Consider the following 22466-nt stretch of genomic DNA (forward strand, 5'->3'; position numbering starts at 1 on the left):
TAACTGTGTGACACCAATGATTATTGGCATAGAGTTAGATTACAGTGACATGATGTTCTGGGAGTAACTAAGGCTCCTTTTTAGTCCATTCATGACATGTGAATGTGTGGATGCTTGGTACTCAACTACGCAAAAACGGCTGAACGGATTTGGATGAAATTTGGCATTCATGTAGCCTTGGACATGGAAAAGAACATAGGCTACCTTTTATCCCGATTCCTCAAGTAATTCTCGAGCCGCAGACAGATTTGAAAATAGGTATGCATGTCACCTATGCTATGGAAAAGGACATGTACTTTCTATAGCGATCTCTCAGATAGTTCCCATGGTAGGATTAGAAATTGTGACGAACGAAGCTTTAGAAAAAATTCTGAAATCCACGCAAACGAAGTCGCGGGCAGAAGCTAGTTTATCAATAATCGTGAAACATAGGTTACTTTATTACAATGTCTCTGTCCCGAGCAAACCACCCAGATGACTTTGCATTTAACATTTTGTATTTGCTGAAAACTTAATATTAATGGCTTAAGGAATGCCACAAAAGCTGTTTTTCAAATCAAGACACCAATTTACTAGTTCAAGACCAGTCGCCGTACTGACCCGACACGAGACACAAAATCTTGTTTTTCATATCTGTTTGTTAGTAAGCTTTATGGAAGGATACAGGTTCCAGTTACCAGGTTTCGTATGCTAATCAAATGATTCTCTTAACTGGTGAATGGTTGGTTTACCTAATTCCATCTACCGACAATATCTGTTAGTTATGACCCTAGCAGAAAGCCATAAATAATTATTGTATACCTATAGGTACCTACCAATAATACAATCAAAAGCCAATGAAACGCCGTAAAAGTCAATCGCCTTTCCTACCTTATCCAGCCATCTTTGATTGCACTTTAACAGTCTCTCCTCCAACCCTAAGATAAGACAGATTAACAATTTCTCCAGGGATCATCGATTGTCGATCGCAATAAAATGTTACCAAACAACAACAAACACATTTTATACTACAGATATCACCAGATATCAATCTCGGAGACGCATTGGCCGTCCGATTCCGCGCGAACCCCTGATAATGTTCTTGTATAAATGAGCTCAATACGACAAGTTTTCCCATCAAATTAACTAGAAACTTCACCCCAATCCAATATTTTGTGTATTTTTGTAATGCTCCAATCTTTATTGCAACGGGATAGGGTTCAATGTAGCAAGGGAATTGGAGATAAGCCAAATATACTGGTGACATACGCTGATAAAATGGAGTAAAAGTAATAAAGTACGTCAATAATTGTTTGCGAGGAGTTGTTTGGAAGTGACTCGAGTTCACACTTTACTTTGCTAATGACATATAGGTTCCTAATAAAAAATAATACTATACGAAAGTATGATGATATAACTATTCGTAATATCAAATTGAACAAACTGAAATTAGCAAGTGTCAAAAAATTTATTGAATGCAGTGGTGATCTCAACACACTCAACACACACGTGAACTCTTGCATAGGATGATTACATACGTACAAGAAAAAAAAGGCCGAGTTCTAAAAAGGCTGTCGCGCTGAGGGTTGCTTTAACTCGAGAAACTCTGCCACTGTAAAGAAAATAAATATACTCTGGATTACTATGGAAACTAAATACAGTGAAGGAAAACATCGTGTGGAGTTCTCCATGCCTGAGAGTTAGATCTCCGTAATGTTCTCAAAGTCTACAAATCCAAAATTGGCCAGTGTGGACAGACTACACACTAAGCTCATCTCTCTCTCTCTCTCTCTCATCAGAAAAGTTCCGTGCCCTGTAGTGTGGCGGTAATTGTTTGGTAACGATGATGATAACTTGTCTTTTAGTAATAAGATTTTTTTCAGCAATGCTAATTACCATTAATTTATATAGAAAAATATCATAGAAACAAATCAAATATCATAAAAAAAATTATAATAGAGTAAGTATTCTATACCGACCATTATCAAAGATTTTAGTCAAATGTTAAAAATGTCAAGTCATTTATTTTTTATCAAATCACGCGAAACAAACTTCATAAACAAATTCGATAGATATAAAATTTATTTAACGACCGTATGTTAAATCATAGATATCAAAATAATTCATTTATCTGTAATAGCAACACTGCAAAGGGGAGCCAGGCAATGTCTTCACAGTGTAATTTATGGGGACACCAATTTAGTGGCGCGATATTAAAGGCGGACGTAAACTGTTGAATGGACCGAAAAGTGGGGTGTCGTGTCATCCTTAATTTAGTTTTGTTTTGCATATTTATTAGCGTCTGGCTATTTACGAATATGTTGAATCAAATCGAATAGTAAACTAGAATTTCATCTGTCACTTTAAAAAGGGCGATTTAAAAAATATGTATGTGTTTAAATGATTGTGATGAAGTTCCTTATATTTAAGTTATACTCCCTCGAGGAATTCATTTGAATCCGGTTCGGATACTGCCCGCCTGTCTGGCCACCTGCCTGTCCGCCTGCCTGTCCGCCTGCCTACCCATCTGCCTGCACGCCAAGCTGCCCGCCTGGCTGCTCGCCCGCCTATACACCTGGCTGCCTGGCTTATGTTTATAATAGAGAGATGTGTGACTTACGTAGCATCAAAAAATTGTCGAACGAGCTGATTAAGAAAAATTTAGATTATGCAGGAGTTAATTATAACTAGATATTTAATATCGTAGGTGCAGCCGGTGGATGTCCACGTTTAGTATTCAAGTACATATTCATAGTATTCAAAACAATTTTTTAATTAGTTTAAATAATTAAAAGGGATATAAAAATATCATGAGTGTCACAAATAGTTTTTTTTCTCAACATTTATCTATTTATATTCACTTATAAAAGCAATAAAGAATAAAAATAGTGACATTTTAAGTTGAAGAATCAGTCGGTGTGCATAAACTGACAGTAATACCCACCTCAACGCTTCGCTTATGAGACGTGCAATGTACTATAAGTCACCAGCGTCATAAAATCGATACTGCAATGTTATTCTTAACACTAATTGCGCTGACTAAACGGCATGGTGTCGGGATATAAACCAAATTATAACGCACCATAACCTCTGTGGACAACTCACTCGTGTAATGGCGCCGTACTTCGGCGGGAAGCGGGAGTTTTGTGCAACACAGTGGCAACACTTTAAGGCTTAGTTCTCACTTGTAACACCATTTTTTTGGGATCTCAAATTTTTCGGTTCTAATGAAATTATATATTGTATCCTTAGTAAAATAACGAACGTAAAGCCTTACGATAGATATGGAAATTGTTACTGGTGTTGTAGAAATTCTGTAGACATTCTTTAACTCTTGCCATCTGATTTCCATAACGTGTTTAGTTTTGAGTTTTTTTTCCTTCTCCTATAATCGATTAAATTTCAGTTTTGTTATAAAATAAAGGTTTTCTTTATCATACTTTGACGTCTAATGTGCTGATTTTGCAAACCTAAAAGCCAAAAACGGAAATAAGAAGGTACTAGTGGTTGATCCGCGACTTCATCCGCGACTTCATCTGCGTGCAATTTATAATATACTAAGTAAAATTTCCCCCCATTCTACAACCTTGAGGGTTGTTTAAAATAACGCTTTTAGGTCAAGCAGCAAACGATGTGTTTTAAAATAAATTTTTTTCAACTTAGCCCTTGACTGCAATGGCCTGTTAGAGGTATGGCAGTTCTATTAAACCCATTGCCACGGCCGAATCCTCCCATTAGACCAGAACTTAAAAAAACAGGAATTATATATTCCCAAATTGCCCTAGCCGGGGATCGAACCCGGGACCTCCCACTTAAATCCACATCGCTCACTTCTGAGCCGCGCGACAAATTTTTTTCTTTATTTCAGAATACAGACCTAAACTTATGCCACTTATCATCCCCATATTAAGATTCCACCAATCCGCACTGGGCCAGCTTGGTGGACTATGGCCTTAACCCCTTCCCGAAACCGGTAACGGGTCGATATGATGATGATGATGATTTAGATTATGTGGCTTGTTACGGTGTGGCATTGAAAAATCATATGATCATCATACTTATACTCAAAAATGTTAATTTTTGATAGGCTCCCTAGGCTATATTTAGCGGAAAAAAATAAATGTACTGAAAATCTATTTATTACACCTGTTTATTCTTGTTATTCCCTAAAAATTATACCCAGAAAATGCTATAGTTTGTCCTTTTGTTAAATATCTTTCTTGTAATGTAAGGACCACAGCTTCGGCGCTTTCTCCCACTAGAGAGAGGAAATAAGGCTTAAGCCTGCTCCAATGCGGACTGGAGGGTTCTTACAATTACAGGTAACGTTATTAGTTGATGTTACTCTTCGAGACACGAGGGTAGAAAGCACCTGATTAGACCATAAAGATTATTAGCACAAAGTTATGAAATAATCCGGATATCCAACCCCTGACCCTGTGCAAATGGTAGACGTTATTAAAAAGCGGTCTAATGGGTAATTTGTGAAAATTGGTGTTCCACAGGGTTCTATATTAGGACCTTTTCTATTCCTTATTTACATTAATGACCTGCCTCACCTTGTTAAGGACAATCACGGGATAGTATTGTTTGCAGATGATACATCACTTATGTTCAAAATTAAGAGACGTGTATTAGCTTTAGACGATGTAAACAACTATCTCGCTAAAGTAGTACAATGGTTTGAAGCTAATAATTTGGTTTTAAATGAAAATAAAACTAAGTGCATAAAATTCACATTACCAAATGTTAAACATGTAAAAACCACTATACTACTTAATAATGAGGAAACGAATCCGGTGGATACAACAGTATTTCTAGGAATAACGTTAGATGGTAAACTTCAATGGGGCCCTCATGTAAATAATTTATCATGTAAATAGTTGCTTCTTAAATATTTTCTAATGACAATGTGAGATGGTGATAACAAAAAGAACACCCGGCTAAGTTTGTTGTGGGCTTCTTCTTAGACCAGGGCGCGATTGGAACCCTCGTAGCTTTCGTTTTAAGTTTACGATTGCAGTTATCGCCATCACTACTCACTGCTATGTACATATTTTGTATATAATAACGCATCAAAAGTGCAATCTATGTGCCTATTTGAATAAAGAAATATTTGACTTTGACTTTGACCTCGTGATAGAAAATATTTGTTTATTTAAGGAAATGTTAGATAAACTGTAAACTTTGTTGATAAAAAAAAAATAATAGTGTTATCCGGCTAAATTAAAAGTAGTCCATCTTCATACATAAAACTTGCAGTTAGGTGCAAATCAAACTTAACATAAATAAAGCACAAGTACGGTAATTTTCAAATAAAGCACGTGTGTCTTATATCTTGGATTATGAGTTCTCGCTACTAGCAAGTGTGATGATCTGAATCTTAGATTCTATCTGTTTTTGTATTTTTATTACTATATTATTATTAATAAATAAAACCTAACTGGCTAAGTTAAATTTGTTATGATGCATCACGTTCTTGAACGTTTTCTTTAGCGATGTGTCAATGTCATATGTCACACAACTAAACGTCAGAAGGACTGTCAAAACAAAAACAAATAGTGAATTTGAAAAATAACCATTTAGAAAAACAAAACTTACGTACGGTTATAAACATTGAAGTTTATTTCAAACAAGATTAAACATAAAACTTGTTTTAACTGAAGTGCACTGAACATTAAGCTTTAATTTTCTTATTATTAGTTTAAATGAATAAGGAAGTTAGGCGAGAAACTTTACACTGTTTATTTACCCAGTTCATGCCGCATTATGTCTTCTCCAATCTATATTTCTGATGATGACAGTTTTGAACAAGAGGCTCCCCGAGAGAAGCCTAAACGCTACGGCCAAATATATATCACCGACGACGAAGAAGAAGAAGAACCTCCACCGTCTATAAATCTGAATGAAAAGAGGCAGGGATTGATTACAAACTTGTTTCCTTCTATCAAAACAAAACATAGTGAAATGGTGAATCTTGTATCACCAGTGGAGAGACAGCCTGATCATGCCATGATGATTGGTGGGGTCAGTATAATACTGCCAGTAAAACCTTATCCATGTCAGGTGGCTGTGATGTCTAAAGTAAGTTGTGTTTGGAACCTTTGTAAGATTTTAAATGTTAGATATTATCGGCTAGTTAGTAAAATAAGTGTTGTTTTCAGGAGATATTATTAAAACACATAAGAATGATATACACATCTTTACTGAATAGAAAATGATATTTATTATTATATACATTCATCAATGTCATCATATCAACCTATTGACAGCCCACTGCAGGGTACAGATCTCCCAAGCATGAGAAGGGTTTAGGTTTTAGTCCAGAAAGCTGGTCCAGTGTGGATCGGTGATATACATTATAAATTCCAATTTTATGCCAAACAAAAACTATGCTATGCTCTGTGGTAATACTTAAATAGCCTATATTTTAGACAGCTGGTCATAAAATTCCCCTGGTTTTTGCATGCATTTTGACAAATGCCTCCACCAGCATAAGCCATTGGGTTCTTTGGTCAACATACATTTTGGAAATCAAGCCATTATATTCAAAGCCACTATAAATGCTTTGAAGTCTATTAAATTAACTATTTTTAATGAATGTCTTAAGCAGTTTTTCTCATTTTATAAATGTAAGTGTATCTTATCTACTCTAACCAATCTTGATGAAATTTAGCGTCAATAATGTTACAGCCTGAAGCCTGAAGTAACTTTGGAGTAATTTTTATTCATTATGGTATGTTAATATTATTCTAAAAAACTAAGCGGCAACACTGTTCACTAAATTATTTTACAGTATCTGAAGTATTTGCTGTAGTTAGTTTAGTAGTTCAATTATCTATCTAAAATATCTTTTTTAGATCATTATAAAATAAAAATGGGTTTAACTAATTTATTGTTTATCAGTTCTGTCATTTGCCAGAGATGAGAGATATTTGATTTTAAAATTATAGACTTTTTGTAGTTTGTTGAATATAATACCAATGTAGGTTTAACCCATAAGTAAAGCATTGTTTACTGTCATAGTATAATTTGCAGGTTATAACAGCAATAAAGGCAAAGAAGCACTGTCTACTTGAGAGTCCAACTGGCACAGGGAAAACACTTGCTCTACTATGTTCTGCACTCGCCTGGCAAAAGAAAGAACAGGGTAAGTGTTGCTTAGTAATTCGTCTTGTTCTTAACGCCTGGCAATATAGTTTTTTACCAAGACAGTCCATTTTAAGCTGCATATTAAAGCGTAATTAAGGATAAACTAGATGCCTTCACTTCAACTTCATGAGACTACTTCTATATTGCCTTTGGTCTGCCATGTCTTCATATATTTCTGGCCTTATTAATAATTAGCTTACCCTAATTTTATGTGTTGTTAAAAAAATCATGTGTTTATTATTATATACCCCTACTGATGGGTACTAGCTGATGAAAAATTTATGATAACATCCTCGTGAATAAAGGCCCTACTTATAAGGCTTACGGCTGAAGAAACTATTATTTATTATCAGTAGTATGGGGTCCTTACATATAAACTTGCAATAACGTATGAATAGGGACCCACCTGGTTCCACATGGGTGCAAATACAACTGCATGTGGAGCTGTTTGGAGTGTTTAATAAATCTACCATAATATGCAAAATGTCAATGCATACTACATATAATAAACCTTCTTTTTGAATCACTTTAAAAATGAAAGTTGTTTAAAAAAGAGAGTGTAAAATCCATTGTGCAGTTGCATTAACTGAACTATATTAGCCAAAAGTGACTACATTAAATTCAACTATATAAAGTAACGAATACATAACAAAATTTAAGGATTCTCTATATACTATCAGCAATTTAAATTTTAATAATTACCTATAATTGACAAGTTTATCTTATAAGGGATTTTAATAAGTTATAAGATAAGCTATTATCATTATTGGTATATTTTGAGATTATGATGGTGATTGATAACAATATCGTAGTAACTTTTATGATTACGTATTCTTTTTGAGAAATGTAATTTAAAAAAAGAATAAACTGATTTAAATACCTCTTGCACGGTAGGATAACCGTACTTGCATCACGTAAGTAAAAGAGGGCTACAAAATAGTAGATATCTCATTTGATCCTAAAATATTACCCTCAAGGTTATGGGAAATCATTTTCGATTTTTCATTTTTTATTGGATTTTCATTTTCGTATCGCAAACGTGGAGGCGCTTTTGCACACAACACAACAAAACACTATTATAGCAAATTAGACCGCAGTAGTATTAGTAGGGGCGCAAATTCTGAACTACAGAATAACTAACTTTAGAATTGGGGACAAATTTGAGTTATAATTTTTTTTCTAGCGTACTAATATCTACTATGGGTAACAGGTACTCGCTGACTGCATGGATCGCTGGATGCGCTTTCCTTCGTCAAATTGATGATATTGGTGTTTACGTATGCCGACACTAGCTACAAAAGCTCGGCTATAAATCGCAACCACTGTCACACGACATATTAAACAGCCTAACTTGAAAATAGTGGTACAACATAAAATGTATATATACTCTGGTCTTGTATTATGAGTGTAATTTTGCTCGATATGTATAACGCATAGACATTTCAGTACTCACTTCAGAAAATACTAGTTTAGATTCCTAGTAATTTTCGAAGTGAGCTGTAAAGGCAGAAAGACAATGCGGTTGACCACAATTATTATTACGTAAGCGTGTGTATGTAATTTTTATGTATATGCGTTGTATATGTAACTCATCGCAGAAATATACACACGACATAGCGAACAGTCTAACACGAAAAATTGGGACTCCAACAGTGTAACATAGCTATTCTAAATCTACCACATATTATGATAGATCCTCTGTCTTAGGGCGCATAAATTTAGGGGGTCCATAAATTACGTCCATTAATTTTTAATTTTTTTTTCCTTTAATCTAAGTAGACTGCCTACTGGGCTCTAGCCCAGTAAGAGAAAAAAGAAACGAAAATTGTTCACAAGATTTCGGCCAAATCATAATCTTCGCTACAAAAGCTCGGCTATAAATCACAACCCTAGTCACACACCGTAACGAACAGCCTAACATGAAATCTACCTCAGATGACAGATCCTCTGTCTCAGAAAAAAAGTATTTCATCCTCCAATCTTGGGAGACTGCTACTCCAAAGATAAAAATCTACGTGTAGACTGCAGTAAAAGAAAAAAAATTGACACTTGATCACAAGTTTTCGCGTGTGGTGTAATAGTTCCGCCGTAGCATCATCGCGGCTACAAAAGCTCAGCTATAAATCACAACCGCTGTCACACGACATGGCGAACAGCCTAACACGAAAATTGCTCTACAACCAAATGCATTTGTTGCATGCTATTTGCGAACCCATTTGCATCGGATAAGGGTGTACCTGATATTTTCCATGTTTTTTATTGTTACCTGATTGGCCAATTCATTTCGTCAATAGCTTTACATGATCGGGTAATTCGGATAATTCGAACGTTTTATGTTATGCGACATGAATGGGTATGGGTACCTCACTAACAATGTATTAAAAAAGTTTTTCGGAAATAAAACACCTTATCTTCAGAGTTATTACATTAAAATCGTGTTCTGGTATGTGCATGTTACCTACATGTTAAACTGGTAGTATGCTGTTAAGACTTTTATATGAATGTGTGGCTGCTTTCAGCACTCTTGTTATAAGATGTGTAAGTTTTTTTCAGTACACATACAGCCACGATAGTACTCTATCGTGGCTGTGTTTGTTTTTAAATGTTTTGATAACATTGATTAACAAATCATTTAGTGAGGGTAGAAGTATAAAACCCAGAAAAACATTCAATCTTTGTGGAAACTTGAATACAGCCATTTAAAAAAATTAAGATGAGCCCTTTCTACTTTCCCCATCGACGTCCCTTACTCCTACATGAAATATTTTTGAATAATCGAAAGCATTTTGCAGTTACATGACTAAAAAAATAGGTATACGACTTTACTGTATTTCTTTATTGCGACCCATCAAGACAAAGTCCGGAAATAGTCATATATCCTTATTTTAATTTCGAACTGTTCAATTTCGATTTATGTAACGCATCGCTTTTTGCTAAATCACTTGGTACCATCTTTCCGAGTCTCACATAATGCTTTGTACTCAAAGCGATGCAGTTTTACACCGGAAGTTATACATTTGAAAGCCTGTAAAGTTCGCTATAAGCGACGACTTTCTAAACTCGATATGTTATAAGTAATGTCATTACAACTTCGGAAATCGAATTTTTCAACTTCAACAGCCCAACTTCGAATAAAGTTTAAGTCTATTGGTATAAGAAATAGAAACTCATGCCCCTAATTCACTAGCGAGCTTCATTTTACCTACGAACACAGCATAGGTTTTTGGGGTAAAAAATATTGATGCGGATTTGCATTCATAGTGTATCAGACCAGAGGATTGTATAGGGGTCTTTCTCGATGACCGTAGTGGAGTGGCACTAGCCTTCTTGCCCGTGCCTGACAGGCAGAGCTCAGCTATACAGCACTTGTTTATCGTAGGCTGGGCCGAGCAGTAGGACAAAATACGTTACTTTTGGTTGGTCAATCCATGGGAAACAGCTAGTCGACAATAAATTCTTGCGAGAACTGCCAGCGGTTTTTTTGCACCCTTCCATTTGTACCGTACCGCTAAACTAAGCTACGTAACTTCAGACATAAAATTAAACATTTGGGTACTTATTTTGTAGACAAAAAAGAGATATCAGCCGATCTGACTGGCAGTGCTATCAACGTTATTTAAACGCTGACGTGGTGAGAAACGTCGCCCATGAGCCATTTGGTTGTGGCGTGTGTCAACTTTACCCCGATATTATTGTTCACGATATTCTTTCGCCAATTTTCCCCGCGTCAAAAGTTGTGACGTCTTAATCGTGACCCCCCGAAAGATCTGGGCAGATTTTTTAAAAGTTTTTTCGTTTGTCACGAACATTTGCGGCTCAATTAACACGTTTCCGAAATTATAGTGGACGAGGTAGAGTACGTTATGAAACCTTAATACCTCTAAAGTGAAAGACAAAACCTAAAAAAATAATAAATTGCGAAATACAAAATCTTTTGCAGCGGCTTCCAGATGGAACATAACTAGTCATAAAAGCGTGTTGTTCAAGATCAATCAAATTTATGGTGTCCTAGTACACCTTTTCCATCTGTGTATTGTTTTTGGTATAAATACTTGGTTTAATGTTATTATATGTTATAATATATATAAATAATAATAAATGATTATACTAACCATCATTGATTTAATAACTTAGTCTAGTTTCCAGTCAGACGCGCACTCTTTTTCTCACACATCTAAAAGGTTGTAAAAATGTTTTAACATCAAGTCCACTCTTTGTATAATCCATTATATAATTATTATGTATTGAAGTAAAAAAAGGTCCTTACAATACGAGTTCCTAAAAGCACTATTCTCTAAAACGCCTTCGGTAAAAGCCGTTTATTTGAACCTTATTCGTTGCCTAAACATCATTTACAAATTACCTTATAATTTTAAAAGCACGAAGTCCGCATTTTGTGCAACTCTACATCGGTTTGGTTGTGTAATGAAGTAAAAAAAATATGGCCTTGGTTGAAGCGCTATCCACTAAAATGTCGACCCTAAAAGCCGTTTATTTTAATTCACTTCGCAATACATACCCACACTCCACATCTTTTCCTAACTAACTCTTCCTCATTATATAGTGGTGTGCAAATAAAGAGTAAAACCGCCAAACTCCCTCGATATAAGTATCAATATCGAGGGAGTTGTAAAATAGAAGATTTTTCGGGGGTGAAGCGATGTCTTACGTTATGGCGCGAGGATATATCACAAGCAAACGAGGTATTTTAGAGTAACTTCCGAGGGAGTTTCATCTAGAATCCTGAGTGAAGAGTAGGGTTCGCGCTTCACAGGCTCTGATGTGTGACAGGGACGCCATCATATTTTAGTGCGAGATAGCAATCTTAGATTGAACAGATTCAGATACGCTGTGCACGTTGTTCCTTATTCAAATCATAGGGACTCCGGAACAACATTACTTGCCCGCTAGGATTTTCGATATAAGCTATGTAATAAGACATTGTTGAGCGAGTGGTGTGAAAAAAATATGTAACCCGCCATTTTTTGTTGGAAGGCCATCATAGACCGATTTTATTTAACATAACTCAAAACAATCCCGACTGATTAACCTTTCAAACGATTAAAAACAAATTAATACTATATAGCACCCAGATTTTTTTCGTCGATAATAAATAAATATCCCCTAGAAGGCGTTTAGTTTAATTAAATTCGGCATATCCAACATCGTTTCCTAAACATCATTTACAAACTACCTTATAATTTTGAACGCATCAATTACCCGCAGCGGAGAGCGGTAAAGCGCCACGTCACCGCCCCGACATGTCTTTGAGCTCCCCTTTTCCCTGCCTCTCCCTTTTACTTTCGCCGCTTTTTTGTCATTCCGCGTAGCTGACAACCCTTTTGCTAAATTGAATTAGAATGTCTCTATTTGGCAAAGGCCTTTGTTGTTGCTCCCGAGTCTCAACATCAGATGTTTTAAAATGTTCGAATTACAAAAATTCTTTTGTTTTTATATAATGCAATCACAACTGATGTACATGGCGCGACTAACATGTGAAGCACGCTTGCCAAGAAGATGCCGATTCAGCCTTGATGCCTTTTACCTAGATTAGAGTTGTTTGGACAGGAGCTAATAATAATATTAATAATTTACCCAAGCTTGAGAATTGTTGGGTACATGTATGTAAATGCCCTACCCTCTGCGGTAAGACATCCTTTTTTGCATTTAATAATAGATCAACTCGCACTAACTAAATGTTTTGAAGATGGAAAGGGAATTCTAGATCTTTGAGGTGCTTATTTTTATAATAATTAAAAGAGGCAACGTATATGTTTCGTTAGGATTATAGCTACGTAACGATGACTCTTTGGTTAGCAGAAAGGTGAGACAGGAAATAGTTCCTTAGCAAACTCTTCGAAATGTGTAACTATATATTGTAGAAAACTGATACACAGGCTACATTGCCGAGTGTTCAGACAAAGTTTACTGACTAACTACCTCGATAAGTTTCCTAACAATACAAAGCAAAGCCGACACAGGCCCGATAGATTAACGTACTTTCCGAGAAAAATATACTCCGTGGGTAAAACATATAAAGCAGTTTTTACTGACCGATTTCGGCCACGGTGGTCAATCTCCAGAAAGATTTTCCAACGATGCCGTTGTGCACAAATTTGAGCGCAAACACAGTTGCATTCTCTATTACCACATCCTCATACTCCGATCGGACAGAATCTCTGAAACAGGTCCGATAGCTTCCGAGAAAAAGGGTGGTTACAAAACTACGGTATGGTGCAAAGAAAGACAGAAGTAGAAGTAGGTTTTTCTTGACAGAAAAACCTACTACTATAAATTGGCCCGAACCGCGACCCAGGAGCTTGTGATCTGCATTCGAACATGTACACAAATAGACCAACACGGAATTATATCTCTAGTGCTATAAAGCGTTAACGTTCGTGGTCTACAGGAAAACTACGCCGTTTGGAATATAAAATAAAAACTACGCCGGCTGCGTAGGTTTCATCAGTAACTTCTATAAGCTATTAGACGTTTTAATATTTGTATCGTGCACAAAACAGTGTTCTAATTCTACTTAAGTTGATCGCGCATTACAGTACAAGACGCATCTATCTTCCGGAAGAAGTCCATCCACTCGTAATTTTTTTAAGTACCCACTTTAACCCATTTCATCGAGAAATCTAAATCCTTAATTTCCTCGGCAAGAGTTGCCGCCGATTGCCTTAAATGGTTATCCGTAGTCCATTTTCGATAGAGTAAATGACCGGAACTGTGTTATAGATACTGCCAGCGCATCGCGTGCCTTGCACTCGCTTTAGGGTGTTAGGTATCTGGTATATATTTTATTTGTAACTGTTGTGTAAGGCATTAGTGCAGTAGGTACCTATATTGAGTCAAGAACACCCGCGTTGCGTTAATTTCCTCGATTAGGATTGCCGATCATATTATAACGTGGCGAGAAAATTACAGAGTAAATGACTGGAACTGTGATATGGAAACCGACCGCCGCACCGCGTTGCTTGCAGTCTTCACAGGGTTGTTCTTAATTCACCGAATTAATAATTATATTCCGAATCATTATCTATTTGATTCTGAACGACTAGTGTGCGTTCAGCATTAGTGCAGTAGGCACCTATATCACGGCAAGGACTCCCGCGTCGCGTTAATTTCCTCGGCGAGGGTTGCCGCCGATGTCGTCGAATCGTAAACGTTATTTACGACGCCGCCGGACGATTATTGCCGCGAGCTCGCTCTTCCACTCATTTGCATATCAATTTATGCGGCACTGATCATACCCCTTCGACTTTTCGCTTCCGTGTTCCTGCGTTGGGGAGACGCCGACTGAAACTAGGCGAAACCGTTGCAACTATTATTGCACCAAAGATTTCGTTTTGGAGCCTCGACACTACAAGCTTGCACCATTTGTAGTGTATAAGTAATTTTTTTATACACTAAAAATAGTGCTGCAATCTATTTTTTTTTTAAACAGATAAGCAGTTACATTAGGGACAAAATTTATAATCATGTCAAGTTAGAACAATTTATTTTCACAAATCAGTTATTTTAATCTTTTTTTTAAATCTCTGTTTAATGAAATAAGCATTATCTTATCATGGATATATTCAAGCTGTCTTATTATGACGTCACTTTACAATGAATAATTGCTAAGCATCCTCAGGAGATTTTGACTTAACAATTATTCATTGTAATGTCTACATCTCCTGAGGATACTCTGGTTTCGGAGCGAAACGTGCGTAAAGGGTACATTGACGAAGATGTTTGGTGTGGAGTATAAGGATTGAAGAAATTATAAATTACACCATACCGATTCTCCTGCTTTTCGCGGAGTATAGCAAATTAGGCTTAATTTTCATGATATACTTATCATGGATTGGATCCTCATACAAATGTAAATTACGTGGTCCATTCAGTAATTATTGGGGTTTTCTATCATGAAATTCTTGTATACCACTCGAGGCTCGAAGTTAGGAACTGGCAGAGATTTACCCCCGTGCCTCGGACGTTAAACTGTCAGCCCTACGCGTGATCTCTTTCCAGTCGTTTCGGATCTAGAGAAGGCTATAAGTCTGTAAAGCTAATGTAAGTTTGTTTGTTACGCTTTCACGCAAAAACTACTTAACCGATTCTCATGAAACTTTGTACACATATTCTTGGAAGTGTTAGAAGTAATATAGGACTTTCAATTCCGACATTAAGCTCGGTTCCTTTGGCAGAGGGGATGAAAGTGCTTGACGATTTTACACCAAAACTCCGACAAATTATAACCGATTTAAATAATTATTTTTGTATTGTAGAGGATTATACTATGTGTTTAATTTTGTCCAAACTGTGGTTCGATATAGAGGACAGAACTCTTCAGCGGACAGCAGCAACCCCCTCATTCAAGGCTTAGCGATGCTAAATACTTTAAATTTTTTTAGAACGACAACTTAAATTGAATGCCACATCAAAAAACAAAATCAAACGCAGACGAAGTCGCGGGCAACAGCTAGTAATATATAATATAGATATATAAAAGTGGGGGAATAGAAAGTCCTCGTGCTCCTGATACAGATATTTTGATGATTAGTACTAGATACTAGGAGGTCTTTACAACATGTATCATTTACTATGTAAGAAACGAAATAAATGTTTTTTTCTTTTTTAACATAAAAGCAGATCGGACTGTATAGTAAAAGATAGGTAACAGAATGATCTGAAAGCCTTTATTCTGAGTCTGTGTTTTGTTACTCAATTAGCAAAATGAGTAGCAAAATATATTTACGATTAAAATCCTTGTTACCAACTTCATCCATAGATCAATTCAAGAAGTATAACATATACATACGTTTTATAGGAGCCAGCATATTCATTATTATTATTGTGCCTATCCGTGGATGATATTTTTAATAGTACTAATTGAAGCTGCATCACCACAGAGCAAGTCTTCGCAGGGCATGTAAGGAACTATTTAAATCCTTGTTACGAACTTCATCTGTAAATCAATTCAGTCAGTATACTAGATACATACAGGTCAAGCCAATAAAAAGGAGTTAAAAACAAAACAAATCGAAAATAGATACCATGTTAACATAAGGGCAGCTCTAACTATATGTTAAACGGTAACCGAATGGTCTGAGTGTTTATTCCCTTTGTTCCCCAACATGTAAAAAACGAGGTTACAAAAGTTACCCAGTCATGGGTTGTAACCAAGCCCATGTTAACGGTATTGCGCTCTAGCGTGGACAGTATGCTAATACACGGGTCGTAAGGCGCTTTCCCACTGTCCAACTTTAGCTTACTTTGCTATTTATAACTCGTTAGTGAATTACATGTACGTAATGGGTTTTGTTGGTACTTACAGAAATACAGACTACGTATCACGAGAACCTGGTTGGGACCAGAAATTATACAGCGATGAATTTTTTGACGTGGACCAGTTTTTAAGCTCAATAAAGAAAATCAAAACTTCCTCTTTTAAAAATCCCTTTAATGTACCTTCTTACTTTTCTTGAACTTTTCTTGACAGATTTGACATTGACAACTCAACAAGAAACTAGCAGTAGGAATGTAAGCTAAGCCATCGGCCCAAGTTATAAACAAATGTGCTCATATTAAACGATGAAGCACATTGGAAACTGCGTAGAAGGTCAAAACGAAACTCATGTGACAAGAGTAAACTAACGTTATAAAATGGGATGGAACTCTAACAATCCAGTATCGATAGTCGGTCTATGTTAAAATACGATTTTTAAGGCGCTAACCCATTGTCGGACTTCAGTTTACTTCGCTATTTATAACTCGTGAGCGTTATCTTTAACTGTCATTGCTCATCTGGCTCACTAGTTAGCATGTTTTTGATGTATCTCGAGGGGTACGAAAAAGGGTTTTCGGTCTAAAAATTACTGTACTGTCCCGTAGATAAGAAAATGGCGTCGTTCGCCAACCTGCGTTGGAGCAACGTCAGTCTTAAGGTCTAACTAACGCACTGCTAGGCACAGACCTTTTCATACTAGGGTCTCTGGAATTAGAAGCTTTTTCCATCAACTCTGCTCTAACGTTTTATACACGTCAGAATATTTCTTATGGATGGTGGTGGTGGATGTTTTTTTTTAATAGTAATAAATGAAGCTGATGACCCACCTGATGATAATTGGAAACCATCAGCTATAAACAGAGCAACACTTTGCAGGGCATGTAAGGAACGCGAACTTGAGGCATACATGTTAAGCCTCATGCATGTGCCCGTAAATACCCTGGCAACCACGCCCTTCATACTGAAACACAGGTTTCCATCAATGGTCGAATGCTCTACTACTACTACTTTATTACTAATTAATAAATTTGTCCGTTTTAAATACGCAATAAAAACTACTGGATGGTTTATAATAAGGGCGCGTTTGCAAATCAGTTTTTCGACTCGCTTTCTGGCAAAATTCAAGCCTATAAAATAAAAATAAAACGAAAAACACCAGACTAAGTTTGTTGTGGGCTTCTTTTTAGACCAGCACGCGTTTGGAACCCTCGTTTAGTTTTAAGTTTACGAATATGGTTATCGCCATCATCTCACTACCACGTAATTCTCATGTACGCATCGAAAGTGCCACCTATGGGCCTACTTGAATAAAGATATTTTTGACTTTGACTTTATTATAAATGCAAAAGTTTGTATGGATGGATGTTTGTTACTCTTTCACGCAAAAAATACATAACCAATTTGACTGAATTGTAGAATGGAGATAGATTATACCCCGAATTAACACATAGGCGGCTTCTTTTAGTGGAAAAATTTACGGTTCCCACAGAAATCATGATAATAAAAAAACCGCGGACAAAGCTGCTGCCAACAGCTAGTTTAATACTACAGCAGGTATAAACGATTTTCCGTCACCTCTCCACACTAAACTGACGATTTCAGGTCGAGTTTCGGCACTCTATTTATTCTAAGAAAATAAAGTATGCAATGATGGCAACTAAGTCTGTCGTATGGATAGTAGGTACTCGGCGGTGCATAGAACACGACTGTTCGTGACAATAAAGGGGTAACCAAATTTGGAACATTTAAACGTCGTTTACTTCGATAACAGTAAAATGTATATGATTACGGCCCGATTTAATCTGACAATGCGGCTTCCGTTGTAAATTGTCGAAAAAATATTTTCACTAGCTGCAACTTTGATCTGATAAAAAGCTATTTTATTGATTTTAGCTAATACCTACTGTAGCAATAAAAAGTATTTAATTTAAATAACTCTGCAGTACTTGCAGGCATGCGTTTATTTCAGCACTTCAAGTCCCCGTCACGAAAAGTGGGGTGTTATACGTTTTATTTGCTTGTGAAGTCGTTGTGATTCCAAATTTATCAGTTGCTCTTTTTAAAGGTCAGTAGACCTTTAAGCAAAAAAAAAATATATGTTTCCCAGTGTTATTGGTATAACGTTAGTAACTATGGAAAGTTGCCATCAAACAACTGTCAAAACCATTCTTTCACTTGCGTAACTTTAGTTGTCAATCAAAGTGGCGCCATTAAATGTAGATAGTAAATCTGAGGTAGCAGAATGCCAAATTAGATTTTAATTGTTTATTTTCTAGCATATGTAATTTAATATCCACTCCGATATGACCTAACAGGATGGATATTTATGAAATATCATATACCTACACAGATATCATTTTAAGTTGCCGTGTTTTAAGAAATAATTAATAAATATAAACTGTGAGTTTTACGCTCTGATAAAAATAAAAATAAAAATATTTATGTTTATAATAATAAACCTTAAATAAATATTTGAAATATTTATTTTTATCATTATTAAATGACAGAAGAACACAGGATACTTAAAAAAAATTAACAATCAATTTGATTTCTTTTGTTTTGGCAGCTGAAAGGTTGGGGTGCGAAAGACATTGAGCCCTAGATTGTATTGAACTAAATTGTAGAGCAAGCAAATCGCATGATTCAATGGTATCAATTATCTGTTCTGTTGTACAAAAGTATTTAAACTAAACTAAATTGACAGGTAAACAAAAGAAGTGCGGTCCTTTTTCCAATATATCTCTTGGAAAATTATAACCGTATTTCCAAAGTTTAATTTAGAGATTTGTATATGACTCAATTAGCTTCATTGGCACCGTATATGTTAATTATCGAACTTACGTTATTTATAAAAGGAAAATAAAATTAAAAAAAAAGGTTATTAGATATCCAAATTTTATCAGGCTTCTTAAGCTAACATGTTGTTTTAAGTAGATGGTACTCCATTAGCATGAAAAACTAGGGTATATAAATCAAACTGCAGTAGGCTTACGTTTACTACAGTATTTCTTATCATAGTGTGCATCTTTCGTTTTCTATTTTACTGAAAATGTCAAGGGAATTTTAGTAAACATGGCAATACGCATTAGTTTAATGAGCCTTAAATGTATATATTATAAATTTTAAGTTTAATTTACTTATTATTTTATCTGCTTATTTGTCGTTATTGTAGTTTAATGGACATTTAAACCTCATCAATATCATTAACCGGAGATAAAAGATAAACAAATAAATATACTACGACAATACACACATCGCCAACCCCAAAGTAAGCGTAGCTTGTGTTATAGGTACTAAGATAGCTGTTGAATATTTTTATGAATATAATACACATAAATACTTATAATATACAGATAAAAAAGTAGTTTTGTTTAATAAAAAAAGTAGTTTTTACTTATAAAACGGTAGGTTACCGTTTTATTTGTCCCGCAAAATCGAGTCTCGATAATCCTCTTCCACGACTTCCCTCAATAATATTAATGAAGGTTAATGACGTCAAAATAACATATTCTCGTCTCGTCTCAAACTCTCTCACCACCCACGTCGCAGATGAATGCAATCAACAATCTATGATGCCAATCAAAATGTTGGAACACATGACGATGGTCAATGCAGGTGGTCGATTGGCAATTGATGTTGAGCGTATAATTGGCACAATTAGAACCTCCAGATGTGTACCGCGGATCGCGTCATCAGTGACTTCATATCTATTGGCATTTATTGGCAACGAACAATGAAGTAAGGCCCTCGCAACAATTAGTAATTCAGCATGCCCTTTGGAAATATATCTGTTTGTATGAGGTAATTATGTTCGCAGTATTTATCGTTTTCGAGTAGGTATAGAGAGTAGGAGAGCTGTTCGTGCACGAAGAAGATAGCGCCGAAGTCACAATAGTAACCAGCTAGATCCGCGCAGTTTAATTGCTCTTTGAAGGGAATTTAGGGTCAGAAGCGGTCAGAGTCAGGGGTATTTGACCGTTCACTCTTCCATATCCTATATATTGACTATCCATACGTGCCCAAAGGGCGTCGTACAAGGGAGGCACCGGTGCATTCTTGGGAGTTCCCGGAGCCTCCTATCATGTCCTGAGGCCGGCCACCGAGGGTTTTAGTTGGTAGAAAACCCACATAATCAAATTTCCCCCCACCCCCCCTCAAGGTATCTCGTAATCAGGAAATTTCCCCCCAGTCAACAAAAAAAAGGTGTTTATTCTGTACCAAAGCAGCATTTTTGCAATACTATGTTCCGGTAGGTATTGCATGGTTGCCAGTGTAATTAAAAGTACATGAAGCTTATCACCTAGCCTCTGGTTGAAGGACACAAGGCGGCATGTTGCTAGACGTCTTCCTTTCATGTCCTATGAAGTGTAACTGTGTAATGGCGTAGCTTGTCCATTAACAATAGGTTAACACATCTTTTTGGGCTAGAAATTATTACAATTTTAAAAAAACGTGTGTGTACTCTTGGACATGCGTTAGAAGATATACTCATTTGGCGTAACAAGATAAAAGTCTTTTCAAAAATTTTATCTTCTACGTTTGCAGTAAAAATTACACTGGCATTAGAATAAAGGTATTGTTTGAATTATTGAAAGTCAACTGTCAAACCTTTTTTAGAAAAACAAATGTTAACTTTAGCTTACTTTATGGTGTCGGTTTTATGTGACGGTGTGCGCGTGCATCGTAAAAAATTACTCTCACCATTTTTCCCTAACGCGCCAAAAGAAGTATAACTTCAAAAACAATATCATATAACCACATACATACATAAATAGTGGAAAAACTATAGTACCTAATACTATGTAAAGATGGATAACTTTATAAAAAAAGGTTGATTCTCATGAACTTAAACTTTGAATCCCGCGATTGAAGGCAACGTCTCCTGAGGTTGCTTATTGGAGGGCATAGTTAACGTATTGACTGACTGTGTTGTAACCAATAAACTATGGCACCAATCTGAAAAAAAAATCCTTTTAATATTAATCATAGACACCTAGTTTTCATGCTGCCATGTCGACTACTTAAAAGACATAACTGTATAGTGTACACCCGCACAGTATACATGTGGCATAGACAAAGTAACACAGTTCAGATGACTAATAATATTTAAATGATTATTGTAATTATTTTAAAAATTAAATAAGTTAGCTACTAGCCTATAGGCTTAATGTGCCTTTTATTTATTTTCTCATAGTTTCCAAAATAGTTTGGTATACCTACTGCAAACTTTTGTACAATTACTCTCGAATATTCTGTATTTTCGATAGTCTGTCATCTAAAAAAGAAGATAGTAGAATGAAAATGTTGCGTGGATACATGCACCCTGCTTGTATCATACATTTTACGAGCCCTCTAAATTGAATGGCTTTTATTCATATTTTACAAGCCATTAACTTTACGCCTATTACCTCGGTTCGTGCGCGTCATTTCAAACCCTTAATCGATGTCATTTAAAAAAAAGCATTGATGTTTTACTCGAATCGTATTCAACATGATATCTAATTTTACAGTTTTGTGCACGCCAATCTATATTCCATACTTCTGTACAATAAATTAGTGAAACAGTCGTTTGAATATTATATTTTGTTTATCCCTATCCCTACTTCCCTATCCCTACTAATATTATAAATGTGATTGTAAGTTTGTTTGTTACGCTTTTACGAGAAAACTACTTAACCGATCATCATGAAACTTTGTACACGTATACCTGAAGGTATCAGAAGTAATATAGGATAATTTTTATCCCGAAATTAATCTTAGTTCTTTTCGGAGAGGGGATCAAAGAGTTGAATCAGAAATGTGGAGATTCGTAGAAGAACCAGAGTTACCGACATAGCTCAACGAGTCGCGAAGCTGAAGTGGCAATGGTCTGGGCACATAGTTCGGAAAAAGGATTATTTGTTTCGTTGGGGTCCCAAGGTGCTGAAATGGCAGCCCCGAACGAGGTGGACAGACAACATTAAGCGCGTCGCAGGTAGCCGCTGGATCCAAGCGGCACAGAACCGTGAAATTTGGAACTACCTTCAAAAGACCTATGTCCAGCAGTTGACGTCTATCG

At 36.1% G+C, this 22466-nt stretch overlaps 1 protein-coding gene across 2 annotated transcripts in view; it reads left to right on the top strand.

Annotated features, from left to right (window-relative positions):
- The first annotated feature begins 5570 nt into the window (after positions 1–5570).
- The window catches only part of LOC120628289 (Fanconi anemia group J protein homolog), an 89299-nt gene continuing 72403 nt past the window's right edge, over positions 5571–22466 (top strand). For both annotated transcript variants that reach the window (XM_039896591.1, XM_039896592.1), the window contains exons 1-2: positions 5571–6063; positions 7018–7129. In XM_039896591.1, coding sequence (XP_039752525.1) covers positions 5749–6063; positions 7018–7129 — 427 coding nt within the window. In that variant the 5' untranslated portion in view covers positions 5571–5748. The remainder of the gene's footprint in view (positions 6064–7017; positions 7130–22466) is intronic.

The sequence above is a fragment of the Pararge aegeria genome, chromosome 12 (genome assembly GCF_905163445.1).
Source record: "Pararge aegeria chromosome 12, ilParAegt1.1, whole genome shotgun sequence".
NCBI lineage: Eukaryota > Metazoa > Arthropoda > Insecta > Lepidoptera > Nymphalidae > Pararge > Pararge aegeria.